Source organism: Papaver somniferum, chromosome 8 (assembly GCF_003573695.1).
Source record: "Papaver somniferum cultivar HN1 chromosome 8, ASM357369v1, whole genome shotgun sequence".
NCBI classification, from domain to species: domain Eukaryota; kingdom Viridiplantae; phylum Streptophyta; class Magnoliopsida; order Ranunculales; family Papaveraceae; genus Papaver; species Papaver somniferum.
The window spans coordinates 141365816-141381936 of record NC_039365.1 but is presented as its reverse complement, the minus strand read 5'-3'; the positions used below and the strand labels follow the sequence as shown (position 1 = coordinate 141381936).

At 34.5% G+C, this 16121-nt stretch overlaps 1 protein-coding gene and 1 pseudogene across 1 annotated transcript; one reads left to right on the top strand and one right to left on the bottom strand.

The window, feature by feature from the left end:
* Positions 1–9622: 9622 nt before the first annotated feature.
* On the top strand, positions 9623–12442 carry LOC113303245 (annotated as a pseudogene).
* Positions 12443–13108: 666 nt separating this feature from the next.
* LOC113306116 (vacuolar-processing enzyme alpha-isozyme-like) lies at positions 13109–14907 on the bottom strand. The gene is made up of 3 exons (XM_026555093.1): positions 14143–14907; positions 13760–14038; positions 13109–13552 (listed from the first exon to the last, which is right to left on the bottom strand). Exons 1-3 carry the CDS (start codon positions 14905–14907, stop codon positions 13109–13111), a joined length of 1488 nt encoding a protein of 495 aa, XP_026410878.1.
* Positions 14908–16121: the final 1214 nt, after the last annotated feature.

The window sequence follows — 16121 nt, the reverse complement described above, 5'->3', positions numbered from 1 at the left end:
ATAAAGTAATCTCTTCCTACTTTAGAGATAAAGTTTTAGTGAAATTTTCATTGAGTTTGTCGAACTCTGGAATTTTCACCTGAAGAAATGTTTCAATCTTTACCAATTTTTTCTTGAGACGAAGATTTTCACGATGAACTTCTTCGCTCTTATCCAAGAATTCAAGAATCTCTCTATCTTCTTCACCGTCTGAATCAGGATTAGGATCTATAGGCAAAGATAGAATTCTCTGTTGAATCTTCAGAGGGAAGCTCATCAAGCATATCATTAAGAAAAACTATGAGAATTATTTCCTTCATAATATTCCTTACTTGGGAATTCCTTTTGCATATGTCCAAATCCTCGACATTTAAAGCACTTAAGTGAACTTTCATTATGAGAAGAATATTCATCTTGAAAGTTCGATCTAAGGATCCTTTCGAGAACATCTTTCTCTTTGTCTCTTGAAAATATTTTTTACATGTTGTGTAATCAAGGAAATGGTAATGTATACCTCATCATGATCATTACAACATTCATCGGCCCATGACAAATTTCCCTTTGGAGGAGGAAAACTAGTTTTAGTCACACCTTCAATAGCGGAGGCTTTTTCTTTAGCAGTGAGTTACCCATGATAAATTCTAACAAGATTACTTCTGGAAAGTGTAGAAAGATAGTTTCCTTCCATGATGACATGTTTCTTAGACTCGTATTGAGTTGGAAAAGATCTCAGAATTTTTATCACAATATCTTTTTCAGGAATAGTCTTTCCTAGTGAATAACAAGCATTCAAAATTTCTTATAATATGTGATTAAATTCCTAGTGAATAACAAGCATTCACAATTTCCTAGGTTTTGAAGCCTGGCTTCCTTCTCTACGGAATTTCCTTCAAATACGGTTTCTAAGAAATCCAAGCATATTTTGATCTAGCGCACGTGAACACATGATGTTGAAGAAACAAAGGGTAGAGGTCATGTGTTTTATCATCCATAATACTATCATTGCAACCGTAAAACACTTTTCTTGACTGTGCTTTGTCAACATAGATATTTGTGGTCAGAATGATGCAACCTCAAGGTACATCAAACTCTTAAAATACCCTGAAGTTACAACAAGATAAATTATTATCTTTAAATGTTTTGTGCTAATATTTCATTCGTTAGCCAAGAAAAGGAAGTTTTCCATATTCTCTGACTTGTGCGGTTGTAGAAAACCTTATTATGAAGTTGTGGTGTACATTGTGGTTTTGATTCTTCAACATAGAAGAACATTGAGATAAGGCTAAGGGAGACGGCGAAAAGATGAGACACTTATAAGGTTTCTACCAGATGGTGTTCGAGTTCAAATGTCCCGTCCATCTCTTTAGAAGCATCTGTAGATCATTTTCAGCAATCATTAAGGCCGAGAAACACTTAAAAATGAATGACAACAAAGTTGTTCGTCCTAGAAATTATACATTAAGAAGAGGTTAATAGAGAAGGTTCATAATGAGTTACTTTCTGAATATGCTAGCCAACTGATCAAAATATTAAAACTTTGATATATCATGTTATGTTTAGAGGCGCCAACCTGGATTATCTTATTACCAAAGGCATCATTTTGATCAAAGTAGAAGGTAGAGTAAGGAAGATAGTAGTTGCGATTAATATGGTGAAAATCGTCACCACCATTAGTCATGTGGGTTTTGTTTTTGATCAAGGAAAGTCGAAACAAAAGATGGCGTTCACTGGTTCCAAAAGAGAAAATGATGACCAGATCGATTATTATGCTCTGAATATAAAGACCTGATGATGGAATTACTTCTTGTTACTGACATAACTAAGTTCAATATCGGAAACGAAAGTTTGTGTTTGTTTTCGATCGTGGAAAGCCAGAAGAGGCATCAGAGATAAATGCATATTTCATAAAGTATCTCATTGAGCTGAGATTTCTTCAAACTGGGGTGGTTGATGCAAAGGCATATTCTTCCTAGTTATGAATGTTTCTATTTATGTATATGTTACTAGTTTCTTTTTATAGGGATGGCATTTATGTCCTTAGTATTAGGTTTATTTTCATAGGGGTTTATCTTTCTAATATAAACAGGCTATTTAGATCTTATTTAGGAGGCAAAACTTTTATGATATTTTTTTATATCTAATAATTTATTGATTATAGAAAAATGATGGTTTTTAAACTAGACTCAACTTATCTATGTTTTTCGAGTTTGATTTCATGTTCTCTATACTTACTTTTGTTTGATTGCGATATTATATCTAATTATTTTTTCTAAATTCATCAATTGGCGCTAGATAAAGAATACCTACAAATCCTAGTTTTCTACATTTAAAGGTATAAGTAGGGTGGTGGTAAAGGTAGTGAACGCGCAACAGTTATACTTGAGCTTACTATCATAGCGGAGGACGCGTTGCGATTGTTGGTAAAACTAGAGAAACAAGAACGTGCGAGATCCCGAATGGAGATACCGGAAGGCCGACACAACCCGTTTGATACACCAGAAGGAATTCCTAAAAAAGATGAACATATGTTTCCTAATCATGTTGTTCATGTGGATCCTTGTTCTCACTAGGTGAGAAAGGAAAAGATATAGTTGTGGTGGATTTGGACTTACCACCATTTTGAGATGCTTATCCAGATGATGAACTTGTCATTTTAAGTCACAAAAATCAATTTGTTACTTGCTTTAATTTTTTCACGAGTGTTATATTTCAAATAAATTGAAATCTCAAGTATATTATGGATAAAATTACTCATTAGTACCAGTTTATCATGTTATATCAAAATTGACAAAGCACCACTACAAATGGTTGTAAGATCTCATGTTAATCTAGAGATTTGACACAATTACTTGTATTCTGGACAAACATGTGCAACGTCTTGGAAAATATCATATCTTACAAACCACAAATCCGAATCAAAAAATTAAATTACCATTGCAAAAAAGATCATGGCTACATTTGAAAAAACTAACTTAGTCAACAACATTTTCTGCTCGTCGGAGTTTTTCATCAGAGACTAGCTCTAATAATTCGATATTCTTTAGGATCATTGGTGCGGGCTAGATTCCTAGCTTAAGAGCCACATAAATAAAGCAGGCTGAAGCTTTAGTTATGCTTGAAGCAGTAAAGTGGGTTGATCATTTTCAACTGTAACAGGTTATAATTCAAAGAGACAACAAGTCTTCCATGCAACGTGTTAATGGTAATGATAATGTTGTGAAATGGGAGAATCCGCATATCATCAGATAAGTTAAATATAGAGTCGGGAGTTTAAGTTGTGTTAGAGTCTATTTCAAAAATAGGGTTGTAAACAAGGCAGCAGATATGCTTGCTAATTTATCCAGAATAAGTAGAGCAAATATGAATTTGGGTTTAGATATTCCTCATGATATCAAAGACCAAATTCAGTGCAATTGTATTCTTTCCTTAAGGTCCGTAGAAGTCTAAGTGTGTTGTTTTTGTAGCCTTTGGGCTTCCTTTGTTTTTAATGAACTATCCCTTTTATTTAAAAAAAAAAAGTTTTTTGTGAAGGTTTTTCTGTTTAGTAAAATATCTAAAAAATACTTTTACAACTCAAAAAATTCTTAAATTTGGTGATCTATCAGGTTGTCTATTATATTTGATTAAAATGATTCATCATAATTCTTTCTAAGTTAAGATATATACTTGAAACTCTACGACTGACCAAAAACTCAATTTTTCTTTTAATATAGTTGGTTGTTCAATATAGTATCAACATCAATGATTCACAAATCAATCATTCATTTTCTATTATTAGTATATTTAGTGTATTAAGGTTGTTGGTGCAATAATAAAAAATGAGAAATAATCAAATAAATAAAATTCGTTGATACTTGTTAGCTCCTTTGTAATGTAAATGATTTGAGGAATTGGACGAGCTCTTAAGATCTAAGCAATAACAAAATGGTATGTAGAAAAACTTCAAAGAACAGAGTGAGTCACATGTTCAATACACTGTCCTTAAGACATTAGCGCCCGACTACATTCAAAAGCGATAATATAACCCCGCAGGACGAAAGTTTCTAGGATAAAACATGCACCATACTATACGTGCTACTAGCATATGTAGTAGATGCTCAACTTGAACGATAATCCTTCGAGGAAAATCTCAAAAAACTTAAGAAAAGCAATAAAAATATTGTTTTTTTGATCTCTTTAAAAATATAGAGAAACCTTTTTCGTTAGATCTTCCAATAGATGAGAAAAACTTGTTTATAAAATCTTTAAACACAATCTAAGATTCTTAAATCTTGTTTATAAAGAGGGGAACTCCCTGATGTGAGACTAAAAAGCTTCTTAAAACAATTTAAGAAATGGAAATTCCCCGGATGGAGGACTAATAAGTTTTTGATTCACAAAAGAAAACAAAAAGTTAATATACTTTTTAAAGCTTTAAAAGTCATATGTTATATATTGTTTTCCAACAGAAACAAATCAAAAAAAGAAATTCTTTTTACGATCAAGTTTGATGTTATAGAGTTCGGACTTGAAGATTTATTTATAATGTTCCAACTAGCTTTGTATGTACTTTTTCGGTCGGAAATATTTCATCATTAATGGGATCTTTTGTAATCACTTTTTATCGTGTTCTTTATAGATGTTTCTTTTTCTTCGAAACAGAAAAGAAAGAACAAGAGGCATTTTGAGAAATCACATTTAGAAAAATATTTAGCCTAATAAGATAAGAATGCAATCAATAGATTAAACAAGTTTCCAAACATCTCTAGCCATCATAATAAGATTATTCAATCCTATATTTCTAAAATGAATTCCACCCTACGAATTTAACTTTAGGCTTACACATTCCCTTTTGCAATCCCACGTAATGAAATAAATTTTCTTCCCTATGATTTCTAATAGGAGAATTTCTTTTGTATCACTTCTGAAAATAAACTTGGACATCCCAACCTAACATTATAGAGAAACTAGAAGATATTTTAGAGTTCTTGGTATTTTCCACTAACGTGTAGAATTGGTGGATCATTTTAAAATTATATATCAAAGCAAAGATTTGTGTTGACTGCTGCAAATATGATGTTACAAGGAAATTCCAGTACGTAGACTGACAAAAACAAAGATATATCTCGATACATGCACAACTTTCTTTTTTGTGGGAGCTGCACTTCCCAGTCTTCACAAAAAATGGATCTAACATAGGGACCTGTCGACAGATGTTATAGTGGATTGATGTTTCGAGGGGCCAAACCAAACGTGCAGTGCTCTTTAGTGTCAACATACGATTTATTTATAGCAAATGATAGTTGCTCGCTTTTCATAGCGACTAATAGAGACTAATAAAAATGACCCTTTATAGATAGGGGGAAGTCTACTAAGGATTTGATAGATTTTTAGAATGTAAGGATAAAGTTTTTATTGATAACTTTGGATTAACCGATCTTGGACAGGTACAAGTGGTATTTTTTAAAGATACAGACATAACAGTTTTGGACAGAAAACTGTTTTATTGTAACAGCTATGCAAAACTCACATGTTTAAAACACATGTTTACAGACACAAGAGTAATACTCATAACACACATTTACATTTCTTCAATATTACAGTCCCCCTCAAGCTTATAATGTGAGAAGCATAGAAGCTTGATAACTAGAGATAAAAAAACTGGAAATGTAATACCTTTAGTGAAGATGTCAGATACCTGTTAAGCTGAAGCAATATGTTGAATCTTGAGAAAACCAGAACTGACCAACTCTATGACACAGTGATAGTCCACCTCAACATGTTTAGTTCTTGCATGAAACACTGGATTACAATCTAAGCTGTTAGCAGAGGTAGTGTCATAAATTAATTTGCAAGGATGATGCACACAAACCCCAAGCTCTTATAAGATTAAAGATACCCAAACAATTTCTGCAGCAACAACTGCCATTAACTTATACTCACCTTCTGCTGAGGATTTGGAGATGGTTGGATATTTCTTGAAGGACCAAGAGATAAGAGAAGAACCTAGAAAAATACAGAAACCTGAGGTAGACCTTCTTGTATCAGGGAACCCTGCCCAATCTGAGTCAGAGTATGAAATAATATTATTAATATCACCTGAACTGATAAGAATACCTGAACCAATGGAGCCCTTCAGATTTCTAAAAATCCTTTTGACAAGAAGTAGATGTTCAGTGGTGGGAGCGTTCATGAATTGTGAAATATAATTCACTGAAAAACAGATGTATGGCCTTGTCATAGTTAAGTACTGTAACCCTCCAACCATGATTCTATAAGTTGTAACATCAGTCAAAAAAGCACCAGTGGGTATTGACAATCTAGGACCATGGAGTACTGGAGTGTTTGCTGGCTTACATCCCAACATATCAAACTTCTGAAGCATATCAATAGTATACATCTTCTGAGAAAGAATTAATTTTTGAGAGTCTTCTTGAAAAGTTGCTTTTATCCCTAAGAAGGAATGCAATAAGCCCAAATCTTTCATAGGATAAACTTTCTGAAGAAAACCAATAATAGAAGTAGCTAGTTGTTCTGCCGTAGAGGCCAAAATAATATCATCAACATAAAACAGTAGAATGGACATTGAGTTAGCATGTTGATATACAAACATGGAGTGATCACATGAGGATCTAAAAAGGCCATACTCAAATAAGGTTCCACAAAACCTCTCAAACCATGCCCTTGGTGCCTGTTTAAGACCATACAAGCTTCTTTTCAGTTTACATACATAATCTGGTCTCTGAAAATCAACAAAACCTTTAGGATGTTGCATATACACATCCTCAGTGAGAAATCCATGTAAAAAGACATTACTCACATCTAAGTGTCTAATACTCAATTCCCTTGAGAGAATAATTGTTAAGACAATTCTGATTGTAGTTGCTTTGACCACATGGCTAAATATTTCAAAATAATCAATTCCATCTTTTTAATTATAACCCTTTGCAACTAACCTAGCTTTGTGTCTGTCCAATGACCCATCAACCTTCAATTTAATCTTATATATCCACTTACAACCTATAATATTATAGGTTGAACCTGGTTTAACTAAGGTCCAGGTATCATTATCAATAAGAGTTGTATGTTCAGCTTTCATAGTTCAACAATAGTTGGAATCTTAGATGCAGTCTTATAAGATTTAGGTTTTGAAATTACTGCTACATAAGCAGTAAAAGCAGAGTGTAGAGGATACCTGCCACTGTTATAAGACACAAAGTCATGATCAAGTTGTTTTGACTTAGAGATTATAGAACTTGATCTAGTAGTCATAACTGGCTGAGGAGCAGAAGTAATAGAAGCAGTAGAAGTATCTGGGCCCTCAGAATTAATAACAGAATCAGAAACACCAGCTAAAGCATCATTGTGAACTGAAGAAGTATTTGGAGAAGAAATAATAGAAGTACTCGAGATGATCTTGTAAGGAAAAATCTTTTCATCAAAAGTTACATGAACAAAAATATAAATCTTGTTGGTAGTCAAATCATAACATTTGTATTCTTTGTGTAGTGGACTATACCCCCAAAAAGACACACTGTGTAGACTTTTGGATTAACTTGTCTTTCATATAAGGTTCCATATTTGGAAAACAATAGCATCCAAACACTCTCATGAAAGAATAATTAGGTAGGAAATTAAACAACATTTCATAAGGTGACTTTAAATGGAGAACCTTGGAGGGTAATCTGTTGATGCTATAAGTAGCTGTTAAGAAAGAGTCATACCAAAATGACTTAGGAAAATTTGCTTGAAAAGACATGGTATTACCCATTTCTGTTATATGTCGATGTTTGCGCTCTGCCAAACCATTTTGTTGGTGCAAATGTGGACATGAAACCCTGTAGACTATACCACTCTCATCTTAAAAGTCTTGAATATAGAATCAGGCAACCATACAGAAGCAACATTAAGATCAGATATAGAAAGAAAATTAGCTTTAATAGCTGCAAAAGCTTGTTGCAGAGAATTTGAAGCAACTCCCCCAGTAGAAGTATCAGATTTTGCAGAATTAAAAGTACTTGGTGCACTAGAATTTTTGTTTAGTATATAAATCGAATCATCAAAAGTAGCATTCAAACAGGGCATCACAAACCTGTTCACTGTGCGCCAATGCATAAGCAAAGGATTTATCACCTGATCACCATTAGTAAACTCCAGTGGACAAATACTAGATCCATCAACATACTCTTCAAGATTTGTAGTGATAAGAATGGACTCAAATTGATTTTTCCAGATTAGGTAATTTGAACCATCATCTTTGAGTTTTGCCGAGACAAAATTTGTGATAATCTGGAAAGGTAAAGCTGAAGAAGTTGACATAGTTGATGAGAGAAAATCAAGATCTGAATAGGAGAATTATGATGAAAAACAAATCAATATTTCGATAAATGGTATGAAAGATGAAGAAATCGTAGAAATTTTGATGGTTTGTAGAATATTTAAGAGATTTTAGTTGCAGCGGAAAGTTGTGAAGAAATCTGGATCAAAAATTGTAGAAGAATCAAAATCTCTCTTGAATATCTGATGCGATAATAGATTTTCAGAATGTAAAGTTAAAGTTTTTATTGATGAGTTTTGATTAACCAATCGGACAGGTACAAATGGTATTTATTAAAGATACATACATAACAGTTTTGGACAAAAAACTGGTTTAACAGCTGTAACAACTAAGCAAAACTCACATGTGCAAAACACATGTTTATAGACACAAGAGTAATACTCATAACACACATTCACATTTCTTCAATCTGACAGGATTAAAGAGTTCAAAAATTATCATTGTTTAGTAGCCGATTATAAGCATCTAACTACTGGTGCAATTAAACTTGCCCTAGGATGGAAGATCTTGTGATCATCGCCATACTATAACTTGTAACGAAAATCTTGTATTCGTGGGTGAAGCATTATTTAAAACTAAAATATCGATGCAAGTAATTGACTTTGACGAAGGAAAAATAAGACTTTGCCAGGGAAGAATTTTCCACATCATCCCCTTAATAGTTGTTGTATACATGTTTATCCATAATTTCTTTTCATATGTTATTCTTATCTCTGCAATTTTAATTCTGAGATACTGCAACACAGTTTTGTTTGGGCTGGTGATTTACAAAAACCAATTTTAAACCATGTTTATCAGTTACAAAGTAGCCAAAGCTTCAGAATATCTAGTAATCACTGGATTCGGCATCGACGACATAAAACTTGTAAAAAAGGCATGAGTACTTCTAGGCCAATCGAGGACTATCATCGACATATCTCCAGTGAATTACACTTTCGAAGTTCAAGCTATGAGTTCCGAAAAGCTTGCTTTCCTTCTCCCAGCCGTCTTCACTATTGGTCCCCGTCATGAAGATCATCAAAACCTATTGAGATATGCAAAATTGCTCTCTTGTATTATGGAAGACAGAACCGGCCCTGAGGCAAAGTCAACGAAGGTTGACTTTGGGGCAGCACGATGAGAGGGGCAGCAAAAATAGGATTTTGTGTATGGGGTGGCTTGTGTTAACAAATCCAAATAAGGATTAAATTATGATTACAGAAAATAAAAAGGACGTGTAGCAAAATATGTCTGGGTATATTGTAAATAAGAACTTTGATGGCTTATTGCTAAATATATAAAAAGATCTCATATGTCACGGAGAATGAGAGTCCAAAACTCGTCAAAACTCTCGTCTCCTTCCTTCTCGTTGCTTACTTCCTTCCCTAAACTACTTTTACTTGAGCCACCATCTCCACGGTTAGTGAAATTAGACCCCCAACTCAATCATAAGAATGGACTGCCGTTTATATTCTATGATTGATTTTGAATTTAATCTTTGATTTTCATTTAGTAATTACTTAATTGTATTTTTAGGGAAAATTTTTTTGAACCCCAATTCAATAATAAGAATAGACAATCACGTATATTCTGTGATTGATTTTAAATCGAATCCTTTGATTTGCAGTTATTACTGCTCAATTGTATTTTTAGGGCAACAAAATTTTAAACTCCAATTAGTATTATTGATACGATGGTAACACAACTTACAGGCTACCTAATGCTCCTAATTATGTCTTTTTTATCAAAAGGGGCAACATTGTTTTGGTCTTCTTTGGGGCAGAAAATCGTCAGGGCCGGCTCTGATGGAAGATGTATTCAAAGGTACTAGATTTCAAGAAAGAAGTATTTGAGAAAGTTCAACTAGAACTCAACCAATTTGGGCTTTTGATTTATAACGCAAACATTAAACAGCTTGTGGATGTTAGAGGACATGAATATTTTTCGTATTTGGGTCAGAAGGTTCAAATGGAAGCAGCCAATCAAGCAAAAATCGACGTTGCAGAAGCAAAAATGAAAGGTGAAGTTGGAGCCAAGTTGAGAGAAGGTCAAGCTGCACAAAACGCGGCAAAAATCGATGCAGATTATATAAACTCAAAGGCAAAGGGAAGGAAAGAAGGAAGAACTTAAGGTGAAGGCTGAGGTTAAGATTTTTGAAAACCAGAGAGAAGCCGATGTAGCTGAAGCTAATGCTGAATTGGCTACCAAGAAGGCTGGGTGGGCTCAGTTGGCACAGTTGGCTGAGGTTGAGTCTGTGGCCATCAAAGAGGCTGAGTTGCAAAGAGAAGTTGAGATGAAGAATGCTTTGACTCAGACCGAGAAGTTGAAGGCTGAGTTCCTTAGTAAAGCCAATGTGGAGTATGAAATCAAGGTAATCGTTTCATTTCTTCTTCCACTTTTTTATTCTAGAAATTTGGATTGGACACACTTAGCTAAAACATGCTAATTTTAGACAAAAAAATTAGGATGCAAAGGGGTGATTAAAGTCAGCCCTCTTGTTTCGCCATATGATTACAAAAGGTCACTAAATTATGAAGAATAAAACTTATATGGAGATATTATTACTGAAATAATGCACAAACAGAGAATTCTACCACTGTAGAAAAACCGCTTCAGAACAGAACAAAAACTAAAGAAAGAGAACTAGAGAAACGTACAACCCATGAATAATGCAGTTTGACAGGTCAAGTTGGCCGCAGCTGCTAATGAGAAAATTGTTGGCTTTCCCTCCAATCCAAGGCTAAAATCTGATTGTACTTGTAATTTCAAACACTCTCGCTTTTCAAAAAGATTAAAGCGTTGCCACTGGGCATAATTGGCTAATTGCCAGACCCTCTCTCACCAGCGTTTTAGAAACCCCTTGGTGAGAATGAACTTGCTAAACTCACAACTGATTTAGGAGTCACCCAACCCCATCCATTTGGCATGAGTGAGACCATACGGAAGCAAAACACAGTTGGAAGTAGAATAAAGAGATTTCAGAACACCCCTGATTAGGTAGGTTTCTGCTTGTATGTTTCAATTGGGATGAGAATACAATTGAAACCTAAACCACTGATGAGCAATCCTAATTCATATCTATAACCAGGGATCACACTATGTATAATAACAATGAGAACAGAGTTCATATCTATGACGAGGGATCACTACGTTTAATAACAACGAGAACAGCTAGATAGGTGGAAAACCACAAAAACTTAAAGATTGTAATTCCAACTAGAGCTGAATGCCTGCCTCTGACAAATAATCTACTCCAACTAAAGAGACTAAATTTATTATAGTCATACTCTAGAAGAAGCTGACACTAAAATAATATAAACCAGCAGTGACCATATTTAGTTCTTGAACATTCCCTCCCTATGAATTCTCATAAGCAATTAAGCAAGATAAAAGTACCACACAAGCATTTGGACAAGAATTTGTTTGTTTGACCTAAATAACCAATTATCAGGTTCAAGAGGCAAACTGGGAGCTATACAAGAAACAAAAAGAAGCAGAAGCAGTACTCTATGAGAGCCAGAAGGCAGCTGAGGCCCAAAAACTAGCCGCAGAAGCAACTCTTTTTGCTCGAAAAGAAGCAGCAGATGGAGAACTATATGCGAAAACAAAAGAATCAGAAGGTTTAGTAACCGCAGCAGAGGTACAAGGAATTTACATTCGAACTTTATTACAGGCATTTAACAGGAACTATTCTGCATTAAGAGATTATCTGATGATAAATGGTGGTATGTTTCAAGAAATTGCCAAGATTAATGCTAGTGCAGTTCAAGGTTTGCAGCCAAAGATTAGTATATGGACCACAGGCAATGGCCATTCAGGGGATGGTAGTACTATTAATGCCGTAGACGGTTCAATTTCAGGAGCCATGAAAGAGGTGGCAGGAGTTTACAAGGAGTTACCACCATTGTTTCAAACTGTTGAAGAACAAACTGGGATGGTCCCACCTTCATGGTTGGCTGCTCGGTCCGTTACATCTTCTAATCAATCATGATACTTCTTTTTGACATACAAGTTTAATGTGGGTTATGTAACTTTTCCTCTCTAAATACTGGTATTAAGGTATTGTTGTATTTGTGCAAGATTCGGAATTGGTGTACTCGTTTGTGAAGTTCGTCTATGTAATAAAGTCAGACATACATGACAAAAAGAGCTCTATAAATTCAAGTACACAACTATCTTAAGCTAGTCTATGAATAAGCAACAGTCTCTGAGATTGATGCCTTTAAAAGTAGTTTTGCACCTGATGTTAGCTACATAAGGAGGGATTTGGGGATCTGCATAGCCGATTGATTTTGGTATCAGTTTTCAACTGGGTATCTGCTTGGTGTCCATATAATAAACAGTTGACAACAGCAACTGTTCACCAACTATAGAAAGCATCAATCTGACTTATTTTATACACCAATTCCAGGTGTGTGCTATGGACATTAAGTTCGAAAAAGCAAGCACCATTGGATTCTCAAGATGACTAAAATAAATGTGAATTTTTTTAACAGAACAACTAATTTATTAATAAAAAGAAAAACTCTCTAGGGAAGTTTGCATAGTAACATTGAAACGTAAACTGAATGGAGTTCACACTACCTAAATATTCATTAAACAAAACACTTGTAGTAACCTCTAAAGTCTTACGCAACCTAAAATTATGATCATAATCTGAGATCCTACAAACCCAATAAGACTAATGAAATCAAAGTCTAAACTATATTGTACCTTGACAAATATAAGCATATAATGAGATCGCATAGTTACTGAGGAGTACCAAGAAGTTTCAGCTCACCACACAGGTGGAGTCATTCCAGTCTGTTCCTCCACAGTTTGAAACAACGGTGGCTACGTCTTGTACACTTTTGCAATTTCTTTCATGACTCCTGTAGCTAATCCACCTTCAGTAGGGCTACCATTTCCAGCAGAGGAACCATCTCCATTAGTCCATATACTGATCTTTGGCTGCAAACCTTGAACAGCACCTGCATTGATCTTAGCAACTTCTTGAAACATTCCACCACTAATCATCAGATAATCTCTCAATGAAGCGTAGTTCCCATCAAATTCTTTCAACAAACTTTGAATATAAACTCCTTGTGCTTCTGCTGCAGCAACCATTCCTTCAGCTTCTTTCTTTTTTGCGTATAATTCTCCATCAGCAGCCTGTTGTTGTGCGAAAAATTGGGCTTCAGCAGCAAGTTTTTGAGCCTCCACTGAGTTTTGTTTCCCAAATAAAACAGCTTCTGCTTGTTTCTGCTTCTTGCACACCTCACAGGTTGCCTCTTGGACCTAATTATATTAACCAATTGTTAATAACAAATACGCTTAAAGTTGTAAGATACATTTACTGCTGATTTTAATCAATAATTGGTATCTAATCAAACAGAAAGATCAGTGACTTTAAAAATTTAGAAACATACTATACTGTGATTAAGAGACATATTCCACTGGTGATAGTAAGATAATGGAATCGAATTCAAAGGCAGTAAAAATCACCTGGACATCATACTCCACACTAGCTTTACTAAGATGCTCAGCCTTCAATTTCTCAGTCCGGGACAAAGCTTTCTTCAACTCAACTTCTCTTTGTAACCCAGCCTGTTTGATAGCCTTAACAGATTCAACCTCAGCTAACTGTGACTTTCTAGCTGAACCACCACCGATGTATGTTGCCATCGTCTGGTTTCCTAGGGATTCCAGATCTCCAAATTGTGTCACGTGCTGTATATAATTTGGAGAAGTTTGTTTTCCAATTCTCAAACTGCATTCTCGCACCTGCACATAATTTTAGTCAGATACAACTAGTCACTATGATATACACAAATTACTCTTCAGTTCATAATCAATATATTATACAAACAAGTCGACAAGTTACTTACCAACTCATAATGTCTGTTTAACGTTTCCGTTGTCATATCTTCTTTACGACAACGTTCTATCCAGCAAGAAGTGAATATATCTCCAAGACAAATTTTGTAACCAGGGGGTTGGCCATTTTCACCATCCATGGGGAAATAGTGGCCATAAGAGGATTCTAACGGATTGCATGCCGTAATGGCATATACATTCATCCCAGGTTGCAGTATTTCATAAAACATGCTCCCAGAATAGCATGATTCAACGAAAATTAGAATATTCTTGTAGTGTCCTTGCTGAAACTTCAAGTTAATAGCTGCTTGCAACGTCTCAGCATCCAATACTTCACCATTCGGCATGAACAGTTTCTGTGGCGCACCGTGACCTAATATGTAGATGAAAATCGTGTCCTCAGGTCCGCTATCAATCATCTTGCCGGATCCTTCAGCAGCAAGAGCAATCTGGTTTCGAGCAAGAAACACATCTAGCAAATTGTCTACATTTACAGTTTCCCCGACATAGTCCCTTGGGACACCATTGTAGACATCAATCCCAGAAGAACTGTTGATTAGTGTGCCAGGCCTTGGATTAATTTGATGATAGGCTACATCATCGTACATTATAGTAACTATGTTCTCATCTTGAAGGCCTCCTCCTCTTAGAAGTTGATAAGCGTTACAGATGTCCGCTTGATGCCTATAGTTAATATACCCTTGGGATCCGGCAACAAGCAGAGCCCATTTTCTTCGGGGAGGCTTACTTTCAATCACCTCCTGTAAAAGAACCATTTTTTGGGACCATGATTTTTTTGTGTGGAGGATGATTCTATTTTAGGCAAGACATTATAAGTAATCCTAAGTCACCCCTTATTTAAATGTTTTTCTTAATACCAAACTTACCTTCCTTAATTAAATGTGTTAGTTTAATGATTAATTAGTTATTAGTTAATGATTAGTATGATTAGTGATTAGTATGATTAGTACGATTAGTAATGATTAGTTACCATTAAGAAGTTCTATTACAAAAAATTGAAAATTTTCTTTGCGATCAAACCAAACTATATATTTGGTGTGACCGGTAAAAATTTCGGTTACAAAGAAATTTTAAATTTTTTTGGTTACCCAAATTTATGACCAAAAACGAACTTAATGATTAGTGATTAGTATGATTACTAATGACTAGTATGATTAGTAATGATTAGTTATCAGTAAGAAGTTCGGTTACAAAAAATTGAAAATTTTCTTTGCGATCAAACCGAACTATATATTTGGTGTGACCATTAAATAGTTCGGTTATATAAAGTTCGGTTACCCAAATTTATGACCAAAAACCGAACTTAGTGATTAGTGATTCATATGATTAGTTACCAGTAAGATGTTCGGTTACAAAAAGTTGAAAATTTTCTTTGCGATCAAACCGAACTATATATTTGGTGTGACCATTAAATAGTTCGGTTACAAAAAAATTTAAAACTTTTTACCATCAAACCGAACTTAAAGTTCAGTTACCCAAATTTATGACCAAAAACCGAACTTAATGATTAGTGATTCATATGATTAGTAATAATTAGTTACCATTAAGAAGTTCGGTTACAAAAAATTGAAATTTTTCTTTGCGTTCAAACCGAACTATATATTTGGGGTGACCATTAATCAGTTTGGTCACAAATAAATTTAACACTTTTTACGATCAAACCGAACTTAATGATTAGTGATTCATATGATTAGTGATGATTATTATGATTAATAATGATTAGTTACCAGTAAGAAGTTCAGTTACAAAAAATTGAATTTATTTTGCGATCAAACCAACCTAATATATATATGGTTATTAGGTTGGTTTTAAATTAAATTAGGTTAAGAGTAGGTTAGTCATTTCAACATTTTAGGACACCCCTTATAAGGGAAGGTGGCCTAATAAAACGATGATCTCCTCAAAAAAACCATGGTCCCTAAAAAATCATTCCTGTAAAATGCTTCCAGTAGGCTTACTTTCAATTATC